We start from the raw sequence: 22,139 nt of genomic DNA, 5'->3' as shown, positions 1-22,139 counted from the left end.
GAATTCTATTCTAATTTCTTTTAAAAATTATAGAAAGATAGAATTTTTTTTAAAATAAGTAATTTTAATAGAAATATTTCTGAAATAACCTTTTAATATTATACCGGTACAAGTAGGTCTAACCTAAACGTGTAGGTTAACTGAAGCATGGATGAAGTCTAGGATGGTTAGTTATCAACTTTTAAAATGTCACAGGTATTTTAATTTGTGTTTCTCATACGGTAATGTCTAACAATTATTTCATTGTTCCAAAAATACATTTTAAATCAATTATACGACTTGTGTACTAAAGTATTTTGATAGAATAACGAAAAAAATGATGGCTAAGCTACTTTTGTTCAGTCACTGTCAAAAGTATAAATAAAATATTCTGGCAAACTGACAACATTGCAAAGCTAGAGAGAGATAGCGCTATCTGTTTTGTTGTATGATAGAAAAGGACAGCATCAGTATTGTCAATCTTACACTGCCATTATAACGTGGACCTCACTATAACATTGGTGGTTGGCTTCACGCATACTCGACTTGATTTCCAGTGTGTGCATCATGTCTCATGTGTGTGTGCCTGACAAGTTAAGAATGTGAAGCGTGTGGAGCGCTGGTGTAGATTGTGATCACGGAGGCACAGTCACACAGACAAGATTATGATGGCATAATGACACTCGAACAAAAGTGATCTATGAGCAATAATGTATCGTAATGCGCTTGCGCATCTAGCATTTTTTGAGGTTAACGTTTTAATTTTCGTTCTTTGTGTATATTATTTAAAATTATAAAACATTTTTAATAAATTGCCAATTTAAAATCAAAAACTCAATCCATTTACCCACATTTTTACCTTTGAAACGTTGATTAACATTTTCTTTTAGGTTATGCTACTGTTACTATTGCCTATTGATTCTTGTCAAAGTCACACCCGCACCCGCACCCGTAAAATCAAATTATCTTCACCAGTTTCCTGCTAGCTGCTGCTGGTTTTATTTTATTGCACGCTGCAGTAAGATACTAATTCAGTTTTTAAAGATCAAAAGTAATAGAATCTACAAAAATGGCTTCGAAGTACAAAATTAAGGTGAGCTGATTTTATTTCTACTATATTTTTATAGTCGTTTGTTCACCGGTACCGGTATGAATAAATCTTCTAGATCATTATTAACTTAACTTGAAAACTTTAAATAATACTGTTTTAATAGTAATTTATCATTTCTAACTGATGTTATTAGTGTTTAATATAAATAAAAAACTATGTGATAGCCCAACTGAGATTACTTTTACTTCTTTTCACCACAGTTCATCGATGAATATTGTCGATCGCCTAAAGTCCGTGTCGACAATAGTAAGACAGTTTAGCAGTAGGTGCAAATTGCACTTTTATCCTCTTAGACGGTGATATTTGCGGTCTTATATAATTATATATTATTCCGTCATTGCATAGTTTGCTGGTCTTGCAGTGAGATACTTTATCAGCACCTTTTAAAATGTTTATTGTACCCTAAGTTCTTCAAGTTTTTAGACTATCTGGCAGCTTGTTTAAGAAGTATGAGCCTGCATGTAAGCAACTTGTATTCAATGAATAGTTGGCTGCAGTGCCTAGTAATTTTTTTCTTAATGTACAATTCCTTAGAGGCTTCTCGAGACGCGCGGCCATAAGCAGGGGTATTGAGACTCGTGGTCAGGCGTTTCAAGATTCGTGTTCAGGAGTTTTGAGATGCGTGGCTAGAACCGACACGGCTAGTGCACATAACTTGAGCTTATTGGATTCGATGATTCATTACATGTGAATCGTAAAAGCAATATAGTAGCCTACACTTCTAATTCATCTGTCGCCACAACGTTCATACAAAATAAAAATCAAATGAGTCATCGAATATAATTAATGAATTTATAGGTCATGTGCTCCAGCCGTGACGGCTCTAACCACACGTCTCGACGTCTCTTGCTTATTCATAGCTGCGCGTGTCGAGACGCCTCTAAGGAATTGCACCTTTAGGATAATTCGTATCTATTCAGAAAATTGAAAGGACTGCTGGAAATTAAGCATTTGTCAATGTTGACCCATGCAGTTTTGGTTAGCCGCATTAGGCATGCTATCATGGTTCTGAGCTATTCACCACATAGCAGAGACATTCTACTGCTTCAAAAGAAAGCTGTTCATTATATGCATAGAAAAGTATGAGGTACATTGCCAGCCCATCTTTTACATCTTTCACATGTGCCTTCTCACATATTAAGTGTAATAATTGTATAATATCGGGGCATCGAGCTTCGCTCGTTATTTTTATTTATTGATAAACAAAACACAATTTTCTAAAATGATCGTGTTTATATTTTACACCTGGCTATACGTCAGCTTATGAATTTCGGGGATGCGATATTTTGATTTTCCACAGAATCATTCGCTCACTTTTTATTATCCACAGGCGACCAAAGTCTCAGCTGTTTCAGCCAAGGATGAATTCAGCGAGTTTTCCCAAGGATGACATCTAGTGCAATCGAATTTTCATATCATAAACTTACTATGTTCCAAATTTCGTGAAATGCGTTAGAACCGTTTTCGAGATCCGTTGAACATAAATAACCAGATATAAAAATATAAACAGATATACAGAAATTGCTCGCTAATATAAGTTAATAGGATATGACTGAATAAATAAATATTCCACAGCTAATTAGGTATTTCAAAAACCTCAGATATAAAACTAATTTTTAAATCAATAATTTTTGCTGACGACCAGACAACCTTTACAATGAAAACTCATGTTGTGGTAATGCTTCACCTCCCAAATCAGGCTATCATTGCTCAGATCTTTGCAAGTCTCATTTTAAAGCTAGATCTATGTACTTATTCAAACTTCATGTATTCCCACTCAACAGTAGACTATTATTCATTATTCCATTATGTCTTTCTTTTACTTTAATAAAAACAGTACAAAAATAATTTCAATTTTTTTCATTGATAAAACTTGTTACAAGATTGATTAGATTGATAATACTTGATAAAAGTATTACTCTGCAAGCAATATCTGATTTAAAAATAGCTATGTTGTATGCTGTAATCAAACACCTTAATGTTTTGATAAGTTTAATTATTGTTCTTTTTTTTCGTACACTGATCACACTCACTGGAAAAGGTGATCAGTTAATTTCCAAGTTGTGCATTAGGTAAATTAGGTTTAAAAACCAGATACTCTACTGTATTTCTCTAATTTCTATGTGGTTAATTCAAAATTATTTTTTATATTATTTATAAATAATTGACAATTCTGTCAATCATTTTTTATATAATTTATAAATAATTATTGACAATTCTGTCAATTAACAAGCCAAAAAAGGTTTACCTATGTTGGTGGAAAAAATTAATTAGCTTTTTGAGTATTCCACTTGTAATACTCTGATTATCAGTAAGAAAGCTTTATGGAATATTGCTTCTTAGCTATTAAAAATATGGTACATTGTAACACATAAAAAAACTATTGATAAGAGTTCAAGTGAAGTATCCACTTCAAATCTACAAACAGAATATCGTCTACCTTGTTCCATGCTTTTATTATTTCATATTTTCACAAAATAAACACAAACCAAGCTTGAAAAAAAGTGAAAGTCATCTTTTTGTAATCCAACTTGATAAGATAAAGTTTTTCTTCTTTTAGAGAAGAGTTTTTCCATGGAGTAGTATTGTAAATTATTTGCCAGTCACGTGAAATAATATAGCCAATCAGTTAGGTAATTTGAATATTTTAGATATCTCAGTAATCAAAATCTATTTAGGCTACTTAGAGGCCTGGATGAATAACGAAATTGACAAACTAACGATCATTCATACAATTCTTCAATCTTACAAGAGAACTTCACTTTTTTTACTTCACCATTCTCATTCAGTATTCAGTAACTAGTTGTAAGTACTCACGATAAATTGCAAAGGTGGTAATAAGCAAAATAAATAAAAACCTGCATGAGGTTGCTTAAAATACTCACCGTGTAATTGATTCTGCTGTTACAGTCATCAAAATTGAATTGACCTCATCACTCAAATCATCCTCTGTAATAAACTTGAATTCATCACATTCAGGACGAGCATTCAGCATGATATAAGAAACTATTATTTTTCAATGAAAAGGCCAATTTTGACTATTAAAAGCCAATTTCATCTGAATTGATACATACAGGCCTACAGGTCATTACTAGATTTTTTAAATAATATTCATTTTTTAATGAAGAGTTTATAAAGTTTATGATAATTAATTTAGAAATATTGATCCTCACATTGAATTCAATTCTCAACTTTAATTACATTTTGTACATATTTCATACAATGTATAATTATCAATACGAGGTCATTTTTCCAACCTTCGATTAACCATAAATAAAAGACGAATGTATATGAAAGAATAATTTATTCTTTCACTGACAGTTACTTACACTTATGATTATTCTTTAACATGATTGCCGTGAAGATTGAGGCATATATCGTACCAGTGGACCAGCCTACCAAAAGCCTATTCATAATATATAATGCTGCCGCCAAATGAGTTTAAGTGGGCTGGAACGTTGTTTTGGAGATCCTCGTTAGTTTGCAAGCTCTACCCTCAAAGTCATGTCATGTTACTAGTGGCTAAGTCAGGTTTGTTTGGTGGGTGATCGAAACTATCCCATTAGATTCACTGGAGAAGCCGTTTGGTTGGACCAGCACTGTGAGGCCGAGTTGTCATGGATCACAACGATCCCGAAGTCATTTCAACTAACGTCTACGTTTTCCGACACCATTCTCGCTCAATATCATAACACTGATAACGTTTCCTGCGTAAACTTGAATCAGTCTATGCCGAACTGTTTTCTCTCGCTATCAGAAAATAGTAACGCAAATAGTACTTTGCGGGAGGCTCAATTGAGGCAGCCATGTTTGTGGTCTATCACTCAACAACAATTAACTATCTGGCCACATCGGTCAAAGAGCGTCTGCTGGATATGATTAGCTGTTCAGCTCTGTAAAAATCACCTCCCTACCGCTTGTCTGTGTCACATGATATGTGATCAGAGGTTGAAAAAATGACCCTCGTATTTCCAATGTGTTGGTGTGTTCTTCATTCTCTGTCTTAATCTAGAATTCTCAATTTCAGGTTGGTATCATTGGTGGCTCAGGATTAAATAATCCCAATTTCTTCAAAGATGAAAAAGAACTCGACATTGATACGCCTTTTGGAAAACCCTCAGATGTTCTTATTTCTGGGAAAATTGAGAATGTCGATTGTGTTCTGTTGGCTAGGTGAGTTATCACTTCCAGCCTGGTACACAACTTCACCATGTTCCTGTAGAATACTAAGTGTAGTGGGAAGTGTTATAGTATTCTTTAAATTGATTGAATATATCAAACAAAAGGTATATTATTTGAGGACCATAAATGTAAATGAATAGGCTTAATGCAACAATCTATGAATTCAATGACCTCAATTAAAAATTTTGTGAGAATTGTTAGTTAACCAATAGCCGAAAATGTACAAAAATCTTGAAAATTAGGATTGAAATAAGTGAAAATGTACAAAAATCTTGAAAATTAGGATTGAAATAAGTGAAAATGTAAGGAAATCATAAATAGTTTGTTTTATAAGTTTACAGCTAACAAGTCTGGTGAAAAAATTATTATAAAACACAAAATTGAATATAAGCTATTGGAGGTCCAATTGTTCTAGCTATATTACTACTTTATGAATTTAATAACTTGTAAACAATTTAAACAATTGAAAATGGAAACAAAATCCATAATCATTATTATTTATAATGATAATTCAAATTTTAACCACTGCTCGTGATATTGCAACTCGAAACTTATGAATATCAATAGCTATTGAACATGTTATGGGTACTCATGACTGAAGAGAATCAATCAGAGAAGTCAAGACGTCTTTAATAAACACTTAATCACGGTTAAATATTTTCATAAAATGTTATATTCAATTGAGTCACGAAAATATTTTTAAATTAGATTATTAGAAGTTGGATCCAATAAATTGAATAAGGAAATACAATAAAATTGAAATTTTCTATCTTTCTGCATAACAAGATCAGTGTTTCCTAATAAGTGGCATGCGAAAGCTCTGGAAGTGGTCCGCGAGAAGCCGACGTATGAAGAAAAATATGTTTCAAGCTTTATTAGTGTTTTTAAAATAATTATCTTTATTGGTCTATATTAAAGTATAATCAAATTCCCTTCCAAAATGTTATACCGAACTCATCCTAAGACATGTTTCCAATCGGTAAAAGAAGTGATAAGTTCCAAATTTCTAATTCAATAAGATATGATTATACATTTTGTTTGGTATTTGAATGGCGGAATCTCGTGATCAAGCTAGCCAATATGAAAAGCGTGACACAGTCAATGGCCAAGCTGTGTTTGTATAGAAACTGTACTACGCACTAGTTGTGTGGCAGAGAAGACCTAGAGACCTAATTCCGCCCTTAGTAAAGGCAACTATTTTATTCCATTCTATCTCTATGCAAAAACCATAGAGTCACATGGACTTCATCAGCATAAAATCTACTACTGCCTGTATAAACTCCATACACCATTTTTTTGTATGAGTTGAAAAAGAAGTTACTGTTATATTTCTTGTAGCTTGATTATGATGATCGAGGTTTTTTATGTTTGTTTGAAGACATGGAAGGCAGCACACAATCAGCCCGACGAACGTGAACTACAGAGCCAATATTTGGGCGCTGAAGAAGGCCGGCTGCACCCACGTAATAGCGTCGTCTGCGTCCGGATCCCTGCAGGAGCACATCAAACCCGGAGACATGGTCGTCGTCGACTCTTTCATAGACAGGTACGCAATCACTAAACCATGGTAACAAAATCTCAGTTGATCAAGAATCAGCCTGGGAAGGCAACTTCATTACGTTTTGTTTTCAGCTCTTCAAGCTCCTGTTGCTTTCAGAAAGTCCAGTGGATACAGTATCACATATCGACGAACTGAGACCCTCCCTGTATGGTTGACATTTACTTCATCTTGATCTCAGATGATCAAGAATCAGCCCGGGTAGGCAACTTCAGCTAGGCAAGTTTTCACTTCTAGTTCCCGGTGCTTTGAAGTCAAATGGATACAGTATGATATGCGGTATTTAAATAAAATTATCGGAATTTAACTGATACTAGCATATTGAAATTTAAAAGCAATAACCTAACCCCCAATCCAACCCTTAACCTAGCTCCGCAGTGCAGGCTGGTTGCTTGGCGCTGAGACAGCAAATAATAGCAGCATTGGTGGGAATGCGAGCGGCCGCAGTAACATCTTCCACCCAGCAATGGTCGGCGTAGTTCCGCCTAGCGGACAGACGAAAGATCAAACCAGTCGGTTATTTGATCCCTCCAGCCAGGCTCAGTCAAGCAGCCGAGACAATAGAACAATGGAGTGGCGGTCTTATTCGCGTTCATCAGCAGTTTTTCTTTCTCACGATTATTTTGATTTTTGTGTGTCAATAATAACTCCAGTCACCAGTAAAAAGTTACCAGAAACGTGGTGTACTACCATATTAATGACATTTCATGATGATTTTTAATTATTTAAAAACATTGTTGACATTCTGAGCCTTTAGGCTAAACTTGGGGTCGCTGAGAACGAATATGCAATCAGAATTTCTCTAACACGAAAAATAACGAAAAAAATCCAGCTGTTGATCTTCCGGCAACCGTTAACAGTCATCCTGCAATGCGGCCGAAACACTTCCAAGCCAGACACCCATCTCGAATGACAACAACGCCAAGCTGTAAGAAACCATCCTGCACTGCGGCGCTAGGTTTAGGGCCAAGCCACACGAGTCGTCTTTTCAGTCGGCACAACGGACAGGAAGCTCTCCGATTGGCTGGACAGAAATCAAATCAAATCTGATTCAAATCAAAAAAATCATTTTATACGCCAACCCAATCAGCCAATCAGAGAGCACACTGTCTGTCGTGCCGACTGAAGAGACGACTCATGAGACTTGGCCCTTATCCTTCATCTCACTTCACTCTAACCCATTTTCACTTATTCCCAACTAGTGTGCAACGGTGTAGCTGACTACCTCTGTGTGCATCAACATGCGACAAAAACTTGATACTTGATCAACTAGACGGCTCAACTTCCCATTTATTTCAGTATCTCAATAAATAGTCAAAAACACTTGAGATGTTGCGAACTGATAACCTCCCACCACTCGTTTGACTTTGTCAAAAGGCTCCATCGTTTAACAAAAATGTATTTACTTGACATTTTTCACATGACAATAGCACTTTCATGAATTCATTGTGTTAAATAGGCCTGCAATGTATCATCATTAACATTCTTTATCATATGAATAAACTATCTTCAATCAAATTTCACAAATTTCGATTGAACATTCAAAACACTTGATACTTTTCATCATATTGTCTTGAAATTCGCCGCTTTTCATACTAAATGGCTGATCGAGTGTTGTTTCCAACAAATATTTTTCAACAGTAAAATCATTTAAATTGAATTATCTATGAAGAATGATTTGTTAAAAGTGGATGAAATGTAAAGTATTGTTAAAAATTCAAAGTTGTAACTCTAACACTGATCAAATTCAACTGCATAAATGTTCTATGATTTGTCCGAAGTCAGATTGAGCATTAATTTTGATTTCCAGATTTTACAGTTACTTTGAAACTCAATGACAAAAATAAACATTTCATTAACTTGTAAGTTAGAGTTTAAATTCACCCTCATACTAAACAGTTAATTGGGATCATGGTTTTATTCACTCCACCTATTAACTAGTGGAATGAACTCTTGAAAAGGATGAAAAGATGCTAATATACAGTTAACATGTGAACGAAATTAAGTAGGTCTCAAGTTACTGTGGCTAGGCGACTGTAAGCTCAAAACGGCGTTGTAAATAAATGAAATAATATCTATTCCTCCTTTTATTACTGATCAGGACGGTTACTTTGAATATTTGTAGCTTAGCGAAAGCCTCGAATGTATTAAATAAAATAACAAAGTTCAAGCGATTTTAAAATGAGAATTTGATGTGTCATCGTACATGCTCATATACAAGCTATGTATAAATTTTGATTTTGCATGTATTGTCTTTTATAGAACAACGAAGAGAAGTGCATCGTTCTACGATGGATCGGTGGATGAAGCGAAAGGTGTCTGTCACATTCCCATGGAGCCAGCATTCTGCAACAAAACTAGACAAATCCTGATAGAAGCAGCTGAGGAATTGGCAATACCGGTGCACTCCAGTGGAACATCCGTATCAATCGAAGGACCGCGATTCTCTTCGCGAGCTGAGAGCAATTTGTATCGTTCCTGGGGCATTCAGCTAGTCAACATGACATTGGTTCCTGAAGTATGATGTTGTTTTATTTTCAAATTTTGAAGATTTCCTGTACTTGTTTTCCAAACAAATAATCCAAAGAGAATTGTTTTTTCCAATTATTTATTTTGTTTTGTGGCTTTCAACTTTTTCCAATCAATTTTTATAGTTCATATTACTTTATCACAATCAATACTGAACTTACACTTCACGCTCGTGTAGAAAGTATTATTAATCAATGATTTTTGGCAGATGTCTTGCCACGTTACAGGACTAGTCTTCAATAGCGTAATTACTACATTCATTTTAATGTTTACATTCTGTGAAGAGTCTATGTTATTAGAAGATTAAACGATTATTAGATCAATCTAGAAGATTCAATGTTTCCATAAGTTATAGATCATTTACTTGTATGGGTTTCTCTGATCCTCTAGCTCTACACTATATTTATATTATATGTACTATTATATACTGGAATTAACGGAATAAATAACTATTATAATGGATTCAAGTTTTCGTTGAGCACTAAATATTGAATTATGCTCCATAGTATTCATTTTAATTATTACATTCAGTGAAAAGTCATTGCTATTAGGAGATAAGAAGATTATTAGATTTTACTGGAAGATTAAATTTTTCCAAAAGCTATAAATTAATTTAACTTTTTTGGGCTTCTCTGGTTATCTAGCTCTACACTAAGCATATTATTTCCAGAAAAACATATTTGTCCAAAAATATTGATGTTATCATTTCAATTATAGAAATTTATTTTCGTCAAAGAAGTAAGTTTTCATAATAGCATTGTAGCCTATGTTTCAAAATAATATTTTAAGCTTCAAAATATTTTCTTTAAATTGTTTATTCCAATTTTTTTCAGGTGGTTCTAGCCAAAGAAGCTGGTTTGTGCTATGCAGTCGTAGCAATGGCCACTGACTATGACTGTTGGAGAATTTCAGAAGAGGGCGTTAATGTGTCGGATGTTCTCAAAACATTCAAGGAGAATGTTGAGAAAATCACCAAACTCTTTTTGAAAGTGGTGCCAAGAATTGCTGAGGAAAACTGGGATGACACCATTGACTCCTTGAAAGTAAGTATAGTTTTGATAAAATTCAATTTTTTAGTACAGTCGAACCTCGATTAGACAAATCTCATGAGGGAAACATAAGTTTTGTCGAGATAAGAGTTTGTACTTTCGGGTGTTTTACCGGCCCATTTCGTGTTATTGAGAGTTTTAGTTTCTGTATCAACTATTGCTCTATTCTACACCTAGCAGTTTTGCAGTTAACGTAATTTCTAACAATATTTTTATTTATTTATTGAAAAGAAAAAACAGGCTATTGCCCAAAACTTCTTTAATTTCTTAATTTTTTCTCACATCGTCCAAATATTATGTAGTTTTTAGGGCATATCTTCAAGGCTATCACTAGCACTACATACTATTCTGCAGGGTTTGAGTTGATTATTTGTTGTCATTCATCTATGAGCATTATGTAGCTAGTTTCAAAGATAGTACATCTGAAAATAATTTACTGCTCATAAAATACAGTCAACTGGATAAACATAATAATTTATATTTCATCTGAATAAAAATTCATTTTCTATACAAAATTAATAATATTAGAGTTTTGCCTTGAGCGTCTGGTTCATATACGTTATTCAGGGAATCTCTTGTCAACATTGACACTCGAGTGACTAATGTTAATTCTACCTGTATAGATCATATTTTCTTCAAATCAAAATTCAACACTAATCAATTACATAGCGCGGTAATTGAATCACATATCACTGATCACAGAGCTGTATCAGCTTCATTGTCCTTTATTAAAAACATAAATGATAATGATGTGATTCCACAAATTAGGAAAAAATAAGATTATAAGAAACTAAATAGTTTTCTATTAAAGCATGAGGCGTGTTCTCGCCTATGATAATGTTGATGTAAAATTTTCTGTTTTCATGAATGTGCTTAATTCTTACATCGACTATGCTACTACTCAATTTTCTCAACAATTGCAATCGAAAAAGCATTATACATTTTTAAAGCCATGGATGATGAATAGTTTGTGCTCGGAAATAAAGAATCGAGACAAACTCTATAAAAAACTTTCTAAAAACCCTCATTATGTGCAACTTAAAAATGATTTTATTACTTCTGAAAATAAAATAGTCAAATTAATTAAGGAGCAGAAGGTGAAATATTTTTCTAATTTGAAAGCCTACCCTCTCAAGCGACAGTGGGAGATTATTAATAGTTACTGTGGTCAATCATCCTCTAAGAAAAAGCCCAATATCTTCGAATATTGATGACTCTGTGATTTTGGATGAACAGGTTCTGGCAGATGAATTCAACGATTATTTCATAAGAATTTCTGGACAAATTGTTTCATCTATAGCTGATTTAGATGATGCTACAAAAAGATCGTATGAACGCAAATTCAAAACTTATCGTTCCTCTAATTCTTTGTTTTTAAGGCCGGTCACTTATGACGAACTGTTGTATGAAATAAATTCATTAAAAAAGGGAAAGTCTCCAGGTCCTGACTCAATTTGTTCTGAACTTCTCAAGGCTATATCTACTTCGATATACCGATTCCATGTGATATCTTCAACACTTCTTTCTTGGAAGGGAGATTTCCTGCCGATCTGAATATTGCCAAGGTGATTCCTATTTTCAAATCTGGATCACATACTGACATTTCTAATTACAGTCTAATTTCTTTGCTCTCTAAATTACTTGAAAAACTATTCAAGAAGCGATTAATCGGTTTTTACAAGCAATTCAAATTTTTCAATAAGCAACAATATGGGTTTCAGGAGGGTCTGAACACTGAGCATGCTTTACAAAATTCCATGTCTGGAATTTATAATGGGATTAACAAACCGTACAAGAGTAGAACTTCGGGTCTATTCCTGGACATAAAAAACGCCTTTGATACCGTAGATCATTGCATTCTTTTACGCAAATTGCATGAATCTGGTATCCGGGGGGTGCCCTTTAGATGGATCGAGTCATACCTGTATAATCGTAGACAATATGTGTCCATTGGTGAATTTAGTAGTGAATAGGCTTTGATTACTTGTGGTGTATCTCAGGGATCGGTATTGGGTCTGATCCTTTTCCTGATTTACTTAAATGATCTCTTTTCCCATAACTTTCAAGGCTCTTTAACTTCTTTTGCAGATGATACTGCGTTAGCATATTCTTCTGACATTGAGATAAAATTGTAAAAAATGATGCAACTGGATCTTAATGACTTGTGTTGTTGGTTCCAATATAATAAATTAGCACTAGATGCATCTAAAACCAAATATATAAATTTCTCCTTTTCAGCTCCTTTCAGTTTCCAGTTTTTCTAAAATATCATAAAGTTGGTTGTAATAGTGTGTCATGTAGCTGTGATGAGATAGATCAATCTGATACAATAAAATATTTAGGTTTGATTCTTGATTATAAATTAACTTGGGACTCCCACATAAAGAAAATAAAGATGTATCTAATGTTCTTGATAAGACGATTTTATCACTTGAAGCAATTTTTCCCTAAACATTTTCTACGGATTATGTACTATGCATTTTTTCATTCTAAGCTTGTATACGGAATTTCCTGTTGGGCATCCACTTTTGTTTCTCATTATAAAAGGCTTGTAGTGCTACAGAAGTCTGTAATAAGAATTATTATTCATTAAGTTAATAGGAGGTCACATACATTCCCAATTTTCAAAGCACTGAATATTCCACCACTGAGGCACTCTTATGTGCTGAAGTTTCTGTCTTTATTTAATCAATTAAGTGGTAACAGATCTATCTGTTTCAGTATATAACAATGATGTTGAAATTTCTGTTGTAACACGGCAAACTACTCAAATGATTGTTAGGCTTCCAAAATCGAACTGTACCACGTTCCAGATGTGTTTTCTTTTCCTTGCTCCGAAATTTTATAACTTACTACCACCTGATTTGAGAAGAATAAATACCCATAAACACTATGAATAAAACTAAGCTTTGGCTACGGCTTCGTTCGCCAGTTGAGGTGGAAAGCTTCTTCAAGGTTTAAAGTTAACACGCGATTAGTCGCGCCCGCGGCAAATTGCCGCACAATTGTAACTTTTGTATGTAGCTTTGGGAATTTTCGTTTTCCAAGGTTGGTAGTTCATGTAATCCTCGCTGTGACTGTCCTCTAGACATTCTTGAACAGTTTGAGGATAACAGAATGAACGTTGACTAATTTCAATATATAGGTATTATCTTCCTATTTTATATTCCATCTTCTGCTTTGAACTTTCATTATATTTTTATTCTATCTAGATGTCGAAAAATCAGTCAAATAAAGAAAGTATATTCATTCCATTCATAAGTAGATTATTTTATCCCATAAAAATGATAAATTCTATAAATAAATATGCAGTATTTATTTTTGGAATCTCCTCCATGTATTATATTATACTATTAAATAGTATATAATAACATAAAACACGTCGAGAAAGATTTGAAATTAATAAATATTGGAAGAGCATTGTCAAAACCAACTGTTTATGGTCAAGGGAGCCATAAGGGTGAGTGTGAGCAAAATGCTCAAGCGCGACCACTGACGTTCTGCAAGTCCGTGCGACTAATCGCGTGTTAATAAGTTTCTATATTTATCCACAAATCAAGTCAACCTTGTATTAACTACCAAATATTCCATCAATTTATTCTGGGTGATACGTTTTTGTCTCGATGATGTCACTAATAACTGTCTTATTATTATAAGAATTATAATAATCTTATTATTATATGTAGAATTATACTACACTATGGAATTGATTGATATTTTAATTATATTATTTCTCTGTAGATTGATAGGTATTATCGCTCTTTTTCTACAAATGGGTGAAATTTATAATGGTAAATGATACTAAAATTCCTTGTTTTGTATGTATGTGCGAGCTTGCACTCAAACATCTTCATTACATCTTACTTAAATTTCTAAATCTTTCTTCTTCCCAACTCCATTTCCTAGACCTACTAAATCTTCAACTATATCAAGTTATAAAATAAATAATCTTACTTATAACACTTTGGATCTGACTCCTATTCGCGGACAAAGTCCAGTAATATACTGTACTTTTTGTGAGTAGTATCTCGTTCACTTGTAACTTGTCATGTTATCCTTTTGTTAATATTTTGTATGAATTTCGAGTGAATAAAATTTGATTTGAAAAAAATCGAAAAAGTCTGTTGGGATTTGAGCCAATTAATGATATACTATGTCTGTTGCGAATCAAGGGCAGATTCATGAATTAAACCATTCTCTCCGCCTATGTCCCTACTGAGGAGAAGAGCATAGAAGAAAAAGAAGCGTTCCATGGATACCATGATGAGGACATATGAGAGGATACCAAGGCATGACCTTGTTCTTTCTTTGGGCGATTTTAATGCAAAGATTGGCAAAGATAATTTTCTGAGGCATGTTGCTGGTAGGTTTACAATTCATGATGAAACAAATGACAATGGTAAGTTCTCAGCTAGTTTTGCTTGCATGTCAGACATGTTCACAAGGAGTACATGCTTTGACCACAAGAGGGTTCACAAAGGAACATGGAGAGTGCCAGGCACTGACCAGGTGAATCAGATAGACCATGTTCTGGTGTCTAAAAGGCATGCATCCTCAATCATAGATGTTAGAACAATGAGAGGCCCTAATTGCGATACTGACCATTTTCTGGTCAAGACCGTTGTAAGAGAAAGCCTTTCCAAGGTACAAATCAACAATGCTGAGGAAAGAAGAAAGTGGAATGTTGAACTTTTGAAAACCCCCCAGAATGGTGCAGATTTCAGAAGAAAACTTGACGAGACTCTAACTCTCTGTTGAGAGACCTAACATAGAGGAACTTTGGACACACGTCAGACAGACCATTGTATCGACAGCAGAGGAGGTCTTAGGGGAGAGAGGGCGAATGAGGAGTGGTTTGATGATGAATGTGTGGAGGCGATAAGAGTCAAAAACAGGGACAGGCAGAAAATGTAACAGAGAGAAACAAGAAGGTCACAAGATCAATATAAGGCTAGTAGAATGCAGGCCAATAAGATTTGCAGGCGTAAGAAGAGGGAAGCCATGAAGAGAAAGGTTGAAGAAATACAGCAACTTCTTGAAAGGTCTGATACAAGAGGTCTATACAAGCAGGTAAAAAATCTAGGAAAAGGATTTCAACCAAGACTGAACATTTGTAAAAATAAGGAGGGTGTGACTCTTACAGATCAGGCAGAAATAATGAATCGCTGGAAAGAACACTTCAAAGATACATTGAATATTGAACCAGAGGAGATAGGCCCTAGGGAGGAGCAGATCATGTTTGTGGTGCCTCAAGCTGCAAAACCCTCAAGGTATGAAGTGAGTGAAGCAATTAGGAAACTGCGAAACAACAAAGCGCCTGGAGAAGATCAAATTACCGCAGAACTCATAAAAAATGGAGGAAAGAAGTTGGAAGAACTGCTTCATCAGCTGATTGGAGGAGCATGGGAAAATGAGGAGATGCCACAGGAATAGAGCATTGGTCTTATATGCCCTATATTTAAAAAAGGGGACAAAAGCATCTGTGAGAACTACCGAGGAATTTCAACATTGTCTGTAATTTCAACAATGTCAACATAATCAACATTGCTCTGTGTAGTATATAAGATATTCTCATATATCCTGTCAAACAGAATAAGTCCATATGCAGATGGAATCATTGATGAATACCAAAGCGGTTTTAGGACAGACAGAGGAACGGTGGATCAGATCTTTGCAGTGAGACAGAGCCTTGAAAAATGTTATGAGCATGGAATGGACCTACACATGTTGCTCCTGGATTTCCAGAGGGCATTTGACAGCCTTGATAGAGGCCAATTAGCTCTTGCTCTTGCGGCAGTTGGGTACTCCAGGGAAATTGTTCCGGTTGGTGAATGTAACACTGGCAGGCTGCAAAGCAAAAGTTATTGTAGGAAATTGTAGTAGCGAGGGATTTGAGGTTCATTCAGGAGTTAAGCAGGGTGACCCTCTCTCAACGATCCTCTTCCATTTTGGAAACTATATTTTTGAGGGAGTAACTGAGTTTAAATATCTGGGCTCAGCTATTTATAACAAAAACTATGTGAGTAGTGAAACCACCAATAGAATAATGAGTGCAAATAGAACTTACTTCCGTTACAAGCACATCTTCTGCTCAAGACTGGTCTCTCGTAGCATTAAACTGAAACTCCATAGAACTCTTATCCGGCCTATTGCTAAATACGGATGCGAAGCATGGACACTTCTCATGAATGACGTAAAAGCTCTCAGAGTCTTCGAACGAAAAATTATCAGAAGAATATGGGGACCCATAAGAACAGCTGAAGGTTGGGTCAATCGAAGTAATGAAGAGATAAATAATATACTTGGAAGGGAAGATATTGCAAGTTTCATCAAGTCGCAACGGATACGCTGGCTTGGACATGTTGAGAGGATGAATAGAGAAAGGTTGCCAAAGGCCATATTGGAAGCAAGAATTGAAGGCACAAGAAGAAGAGGGAGACCAAGGAGAAGGTGGCTGGAAGATGTGGAGAGAGATCTGCGAGTGTTGGGAAGTAGGGGATGGGAGAGAGTTGCTGGTGATAGAGACAGATGGAAAGGAATTGTCATGGAAGCCAAGGTCCACATAGGACTGTAGTGCTAAAGGAAGAAGAAGAAAGATATCATCAAATACTCTTCTCGTTAATAATGAGCTTTCACGATCTTGCTCATATTTTGTGATGAGTAAACTAAAATTTGTCTGAAACTAAGTAGGCTATCTAAATATGTTAATAAAGTATAAATATATGAAGTATAAATAATATTAATTTTGACAAGACAATAGTATGTAGCAAGTAGGTTTTTAGTATAGATTAACAAGTAATTCAGGTTTCATTTCTCTCTCATTTTATATCAGCTACTCATTCTTAAGTTTCATTCAGCTATTCATCATCTCTATTGATCCATTCATGAAATCATCACAAATAGAAACGTTTTTACTGTATTATCATTCATCCCCTCATCATCACCTGGGCTTAAAATACTTGTAGAGAGTTGCCTTTGTAAATAAATTTATAATCTTGGTTTCTTATTTTCAGGCTACTGTGGAATCCAGTATCATGCTACCGCAGAGCAAGAAATAGATATCCATGTCACACGAGTAAGTGAATAATAAGCATCACATGAACTGTCATGATGAAAGCAACAATATCAATTTACGAATTAATCCAGAAACTTCCAACCACTCTGCTCAAAAACAATAATGAATTTACTCTCTGCTCTAGATTTGAAGTTCATCAAGGAAGTATATCCTATTTTATTGGACAAGCCAGCAAGGGAAAGCATGGTTGTTGAATCATCTAAGTTGAAGATAGATTGATCAATGGCACCCATTGTTGTCATCGCTGTGCTAAAATCAAGCTCAATTTTTTTTTGAAACATGAAAATCCTATTTATGCAAGAGTCAACATGATATTGAAAATATTTAATTAAATAGATTTCAGTCTCCATACACGTGATGGGATAATTCGATTAATCAAATTGCACTAGCCAACTGGAACTTATCGTATTATATTAATCATTCGAAAACTCAAAACAACTCAAAAGCACCTAAAAAACGTAAAACACATTGCACAGAAAATACCTCAAATATTTTATAAGAATAAGTAATTTTAATCAGTCGATTCTAACGTTAGTTATTAATACCAATAGAACAGAAAAGGGCCAAATAAACAGTCCTAAGGCCCATTAACGGCTCAAATGATACATTCAGGCGAGGTGGGACCTCCCTCCCCGCAAGGGACTCTACCAACAAAAAGCTATACGATTGTACACGTCGCCCCTTCCACTTGTGTGTGGTCACAATCCTCACAAAATACCCCAATTGGGACTCCATCAAGTCACTAAAATAAACAAGCTTCCACGGAAAACCCCCCACAACCTTCACTCCTTGAAATATGAGCTCCTAAATCCGAAATCCCTGGGGTGATCCATTCCCAAATCAGCAGCCAATCAATTGATATCCCGAGCATACACCCTCCAAGAGTGTTCATCCCATGCCATATTATATTTTTAAGCACATCAATAATTGTAGTGACTCTTTCCAGTTTCAAAAATAACTCAAATTGTGTAATCTTTTCAAAATGGAACAAATTTCCCTAGAGTCGACACTCTGAGAAATCAAATTTATCACGAGACAAACAGTATCCTGAAGGAATATACCCTCAGTTTCCCAAGTTATTTGCCGTTAATCCGGAAATGGACCACCCCAAAGACTTCAACCTCAGGCGACCATAAATTAAATTATCTCAAGAAGTAAAAATCATAAAAAAGGTTTTATTCTCAGAAACCCGTACCATCCTGGCAACTTTGTAGTTCCCAAATCGAAATACTTGAAAAAATGTCACCAGTAGAAAGTTTCCAAAAGCGAGATGCATAACCTCAACCATAAATCATTTGGATAGTTTACTGAGCTTCCAGTACAGAAAACCAAACCAGGTACAACGTAGAATCTATACTATGCTTGCTTCAAATTCAAATTCATTTATTTGCCATAAAATAATACAGATTGATAAAATAAATATTTTTACTTACAAAATGGCACTACCGGCAAAGAAGTGTATTCTCACTTAGTTTACTATCAATAAGGTTCAAGTTGTTATTTAGGATACTTGTATCTACATACAAATAAAAAATCACAGCACCCTTTCAATATAAATTTAACATGTGTCGCACTCTTTAGTCATTTCAAGTGTCAGTTGTTTTAGAAGAATAAACTCACTAAGAACAAAGATACAGTACGCAAGTACAGTATAATATAGATAAAGACATAAAAATTGAGAATCAAAGCACCCCTCCAACGCAAATCCAAACATGATTCGCACTCTTCAGTCATTTTTAAGTGACACTCCAGAGAGTGCAGAACATATTCCAATTCACCGCAAAAGGAGGCTCACCCTCAAACTTCATATCCCCAGCCACACACCACACCGTAAATGCACACTACATTACTTCAACTCTTACCAAGTCTACAGAGTTCCTCTGAATCAAACTTTACCAGCACTTGCTCCATAAATGATTCCTCTCAATTATACTTTTATAACTTTAAGCAAATTAATTTTCGTTCAAAGTTAGTTAAACAAGACAAATAAACTTTCTTCCATAAATGATATCCTCATTCATACCTAAAAAATATGTACAAAAATGTGTTCAAATTAGAACACTTTTAAAGCTTTAAACAAACTAACTTTCCTTCAAAGTTAGTTAAATAAGACAAGTAAACTTTTTCCATGAATGATTTCTCTCAAAAAGATAGCAAACTTTCCCTTAATAAATTCTTTACAAAAGCTTGAGCACTATGGCGTCATACACCATGAAAATCGTGCAACATCAAAATACAACATCATAACTTACCGCATGCAGTAAGAAGATATCCTGCTTTGGCCAATTATATACTTAAAAACTAAAACTTGTTTTGCTTAGCCGGTATTGTAAGCAAAAATTCTTCGTATGCAGTCGGTCATTTCATCGGTCATTTCGTCATCAGTCATTTCGTCGGTCATACCGCTGTCTTCTGTTTCCGGTCTAACTTCGCAATGGAATCCATTGTCACTCAGGAACTCCTTCTGTTCATTGGTGAGCATCTCGCCGTCTAGGTCAACGTCAGCCGCCCAGCTTTTCTCAACTGACTCAACACATTTGCCATTGTCTACGACACTAGCTGTGTGACTTTCGACGAGACCCCAACCACATTTAGAAAGCTCAATCATATTAGACAAAAAGGCCATCGTTATCGTATCCAAAAAAAAACAAATGAAAGAGTTCTTCCAATTTTAAGACTATTTGCTGCAACATTAGCCTTTCGTCCTGATACAGGTTGCGTCAGATCTGCTTTAAAGCTTTACACACACATTGAATGTTCGAAGAAATATGAGATTCTTTCAACAGCAAACCGTACGCTCTACAGAGTGCATCAGCGATACATTTTACCCGCTGAATCAGCAGCTGATCATAAAGCTCTGATAAAAAATAGATAAATCTATATGTGTTGCCTCGCGTTACTTCGATCCTCAGCCAGAATTCATTTGAGATGTACGTAATTTCGCAGATATTTAACAAAAAATACAGCAATTTTTGGTGAAATATCTGAAACGAAACTGACTAGATGACAGTAAATATTTGCTCCCAAGTAAGAGAAGTGGCCCAATACTACAGCTGCTTCAACTAAGTAGCGAAGAATCTGTTTAACCATGGTATCGTTGACACCCCATCGTCGCATATTGTTTGTCAATTCATTCATGATTATAAGAGCCTGGTTCCTCAACTAGTTCTTGCACCATGTATTCCAAAGTTTGCGTAATTTCTCCATTATCAACGTTGAATGTATCGTGGTCTGCGATCTGTTGCGCTATGGGAATGAACTCCTTTGCGGTAGGCCTTAGTTTTGAATGCTTCGCTATATCTTGGAGACTGCGTACTGCTTTTGTTAATCCAACTGCAGATTCATTGGAATCCACAGCTTGTTCATGCTCAGTATTATCATTACGTTCTACTGTGCCTTCCGTAGATTCCACTGAGCTTTCAGCTTTCAAGTCACTTTCATCATTTTTTCAGCAGTTTCACGTCTTCAATATGTAAACGCATCCCATCTTCGATATCAAGCAATCCCAACTGTTTCATGTCATCATCCAGTTCACTCACTAAGTTGTCATTTGCTTCATACATTTTAACTGCCATACTTTTTCGTCGACTGAAGTCAGTAACTCCAATTCTTTGTTGATTAAAAGAGTAGATTCCTTTTTGAGAAAGGTCTGTTCGACGTTTTTCAAGTTTCTTGATGATATTTGGGTACTAACAGTTGGGTTAGTATCCTCAGCAAGAAACGCCCAGACGCGTTGCTTCCCAACATTGATTAGTCAAGTCAAACAGATATTTTCTAAATTGAAATGGAACACTACACTGGATTTAAGAGAACGAGAACGAAAATAAATTAAATTCAGAGATTACAAATTAACACATTTAAAGAAACGCTCGCGTCCAACCTACTCCTTTGTTCAATTTTTCGGTTTCATGTGCATGCCGCTCGTTTTCCCGGTGGAATGTGAAAGGAAAGTGTTTGAGAAAGGTCCGTTCGACATTTTTTGTCGAGTTTCCTGACGATATTTGGACACTAACAGTTCGGTTAGTATCCTCAGCAAGAAACGCCTCAGACGCGTTTCTACTAGTAAATTAGAATAATAAATATGTTATATTTATTTAAAAGTTGAAGCAATTCATTTGCAAATAGTAATCTGCTCAATTTTAAGTACCACTAACGTTTTTTTAACTGTACTGTAGTCTCATGATTCCATGTCATTATTGATTTTTGTATAGTGTATAAATAATTTATCTGTAAAGTTAATTTTCCAAAGAAATAATCAACATAAGGTTCTTATTTAGAGCATAAAGAGTTATAGAAAAGAAAATATAGTTATTCTCTTTAAAAGTTAGAATACAATTTTCAATTTTTGTTCGTTCTATTGCTATTTGTTTATCAAATATGTACACTTATTTATAATTCACCAAAGGAATGTCTTCCTATTATAGCAGAATTCATGGTTTTTATGTTTGTTTTGTGTGATGAATTGCTCAATTTATGCTTAAAGTGACAATAGTGTTTAATCACCTTTTTATAAGCGATTGCTTCTTATACCAACCTATTGATTCATCGCGCTTCCATTAGTAATGAAGAATTCCATCCAGGTTAAAAATTGAAAGACCTGCCATCCTGGGAGCTGAAGATTCTTTTCTGTTAGCAAACAATAATTTATTTTGTGTA

General features: G+C 34.9%; 1 protein-coding gene across 1 annotated transcript; it reads left to right on the top strand.

Annotated features, from left to right (window-relative positions):
• The first annotated feature begins 814 nt into the window (after positions 1-814).
• On the top strand, positions 815-18,763 carry LOC111043996 (S-methyl-5'-thioadenosine phosphorylase-like). The gene is made up of 6 exons (XM_022329048.2): positions 815-1,072; positions 5,118-5,263; positions 6,651-6,818; positions 9,093-9,348; positions 10,193-10,402; positions 17,422-18,763. Exons 1-6 carry the CDS (start codon positions 1,049-1,051, stop codon positions 17,464-17,466), a joined length of 849 nt encoding a protein of 282 aa, XP_022184740.2. The 5' UTR covers positions 815-1,048; the 3' UTR covers positions 17,467-18,763.
• Positions 18,764-22,139: the final 3,376 nt, after the last annotated feature.

This window comes from Nilaparvata lugens, chromosome 2 (assembly GCF_014356525.2).
Source record: "Nilaparvata lugens isolate BPH chromosome 2, ASM1435652v1, whole genome shotgun sequence".
NCBI classification, from domain to species: domain Eukaryota; kingdom Metazoa; phylum Arthropoda; class Insecta; order Hemiptera; family Delphacidae; genus Nilaparvata; species Nilaparvata lugens.
Note: the sequence above shows the minus strand (reverse complement) of the source record. Positions and strands in the feature narration are given on the sequence as shown.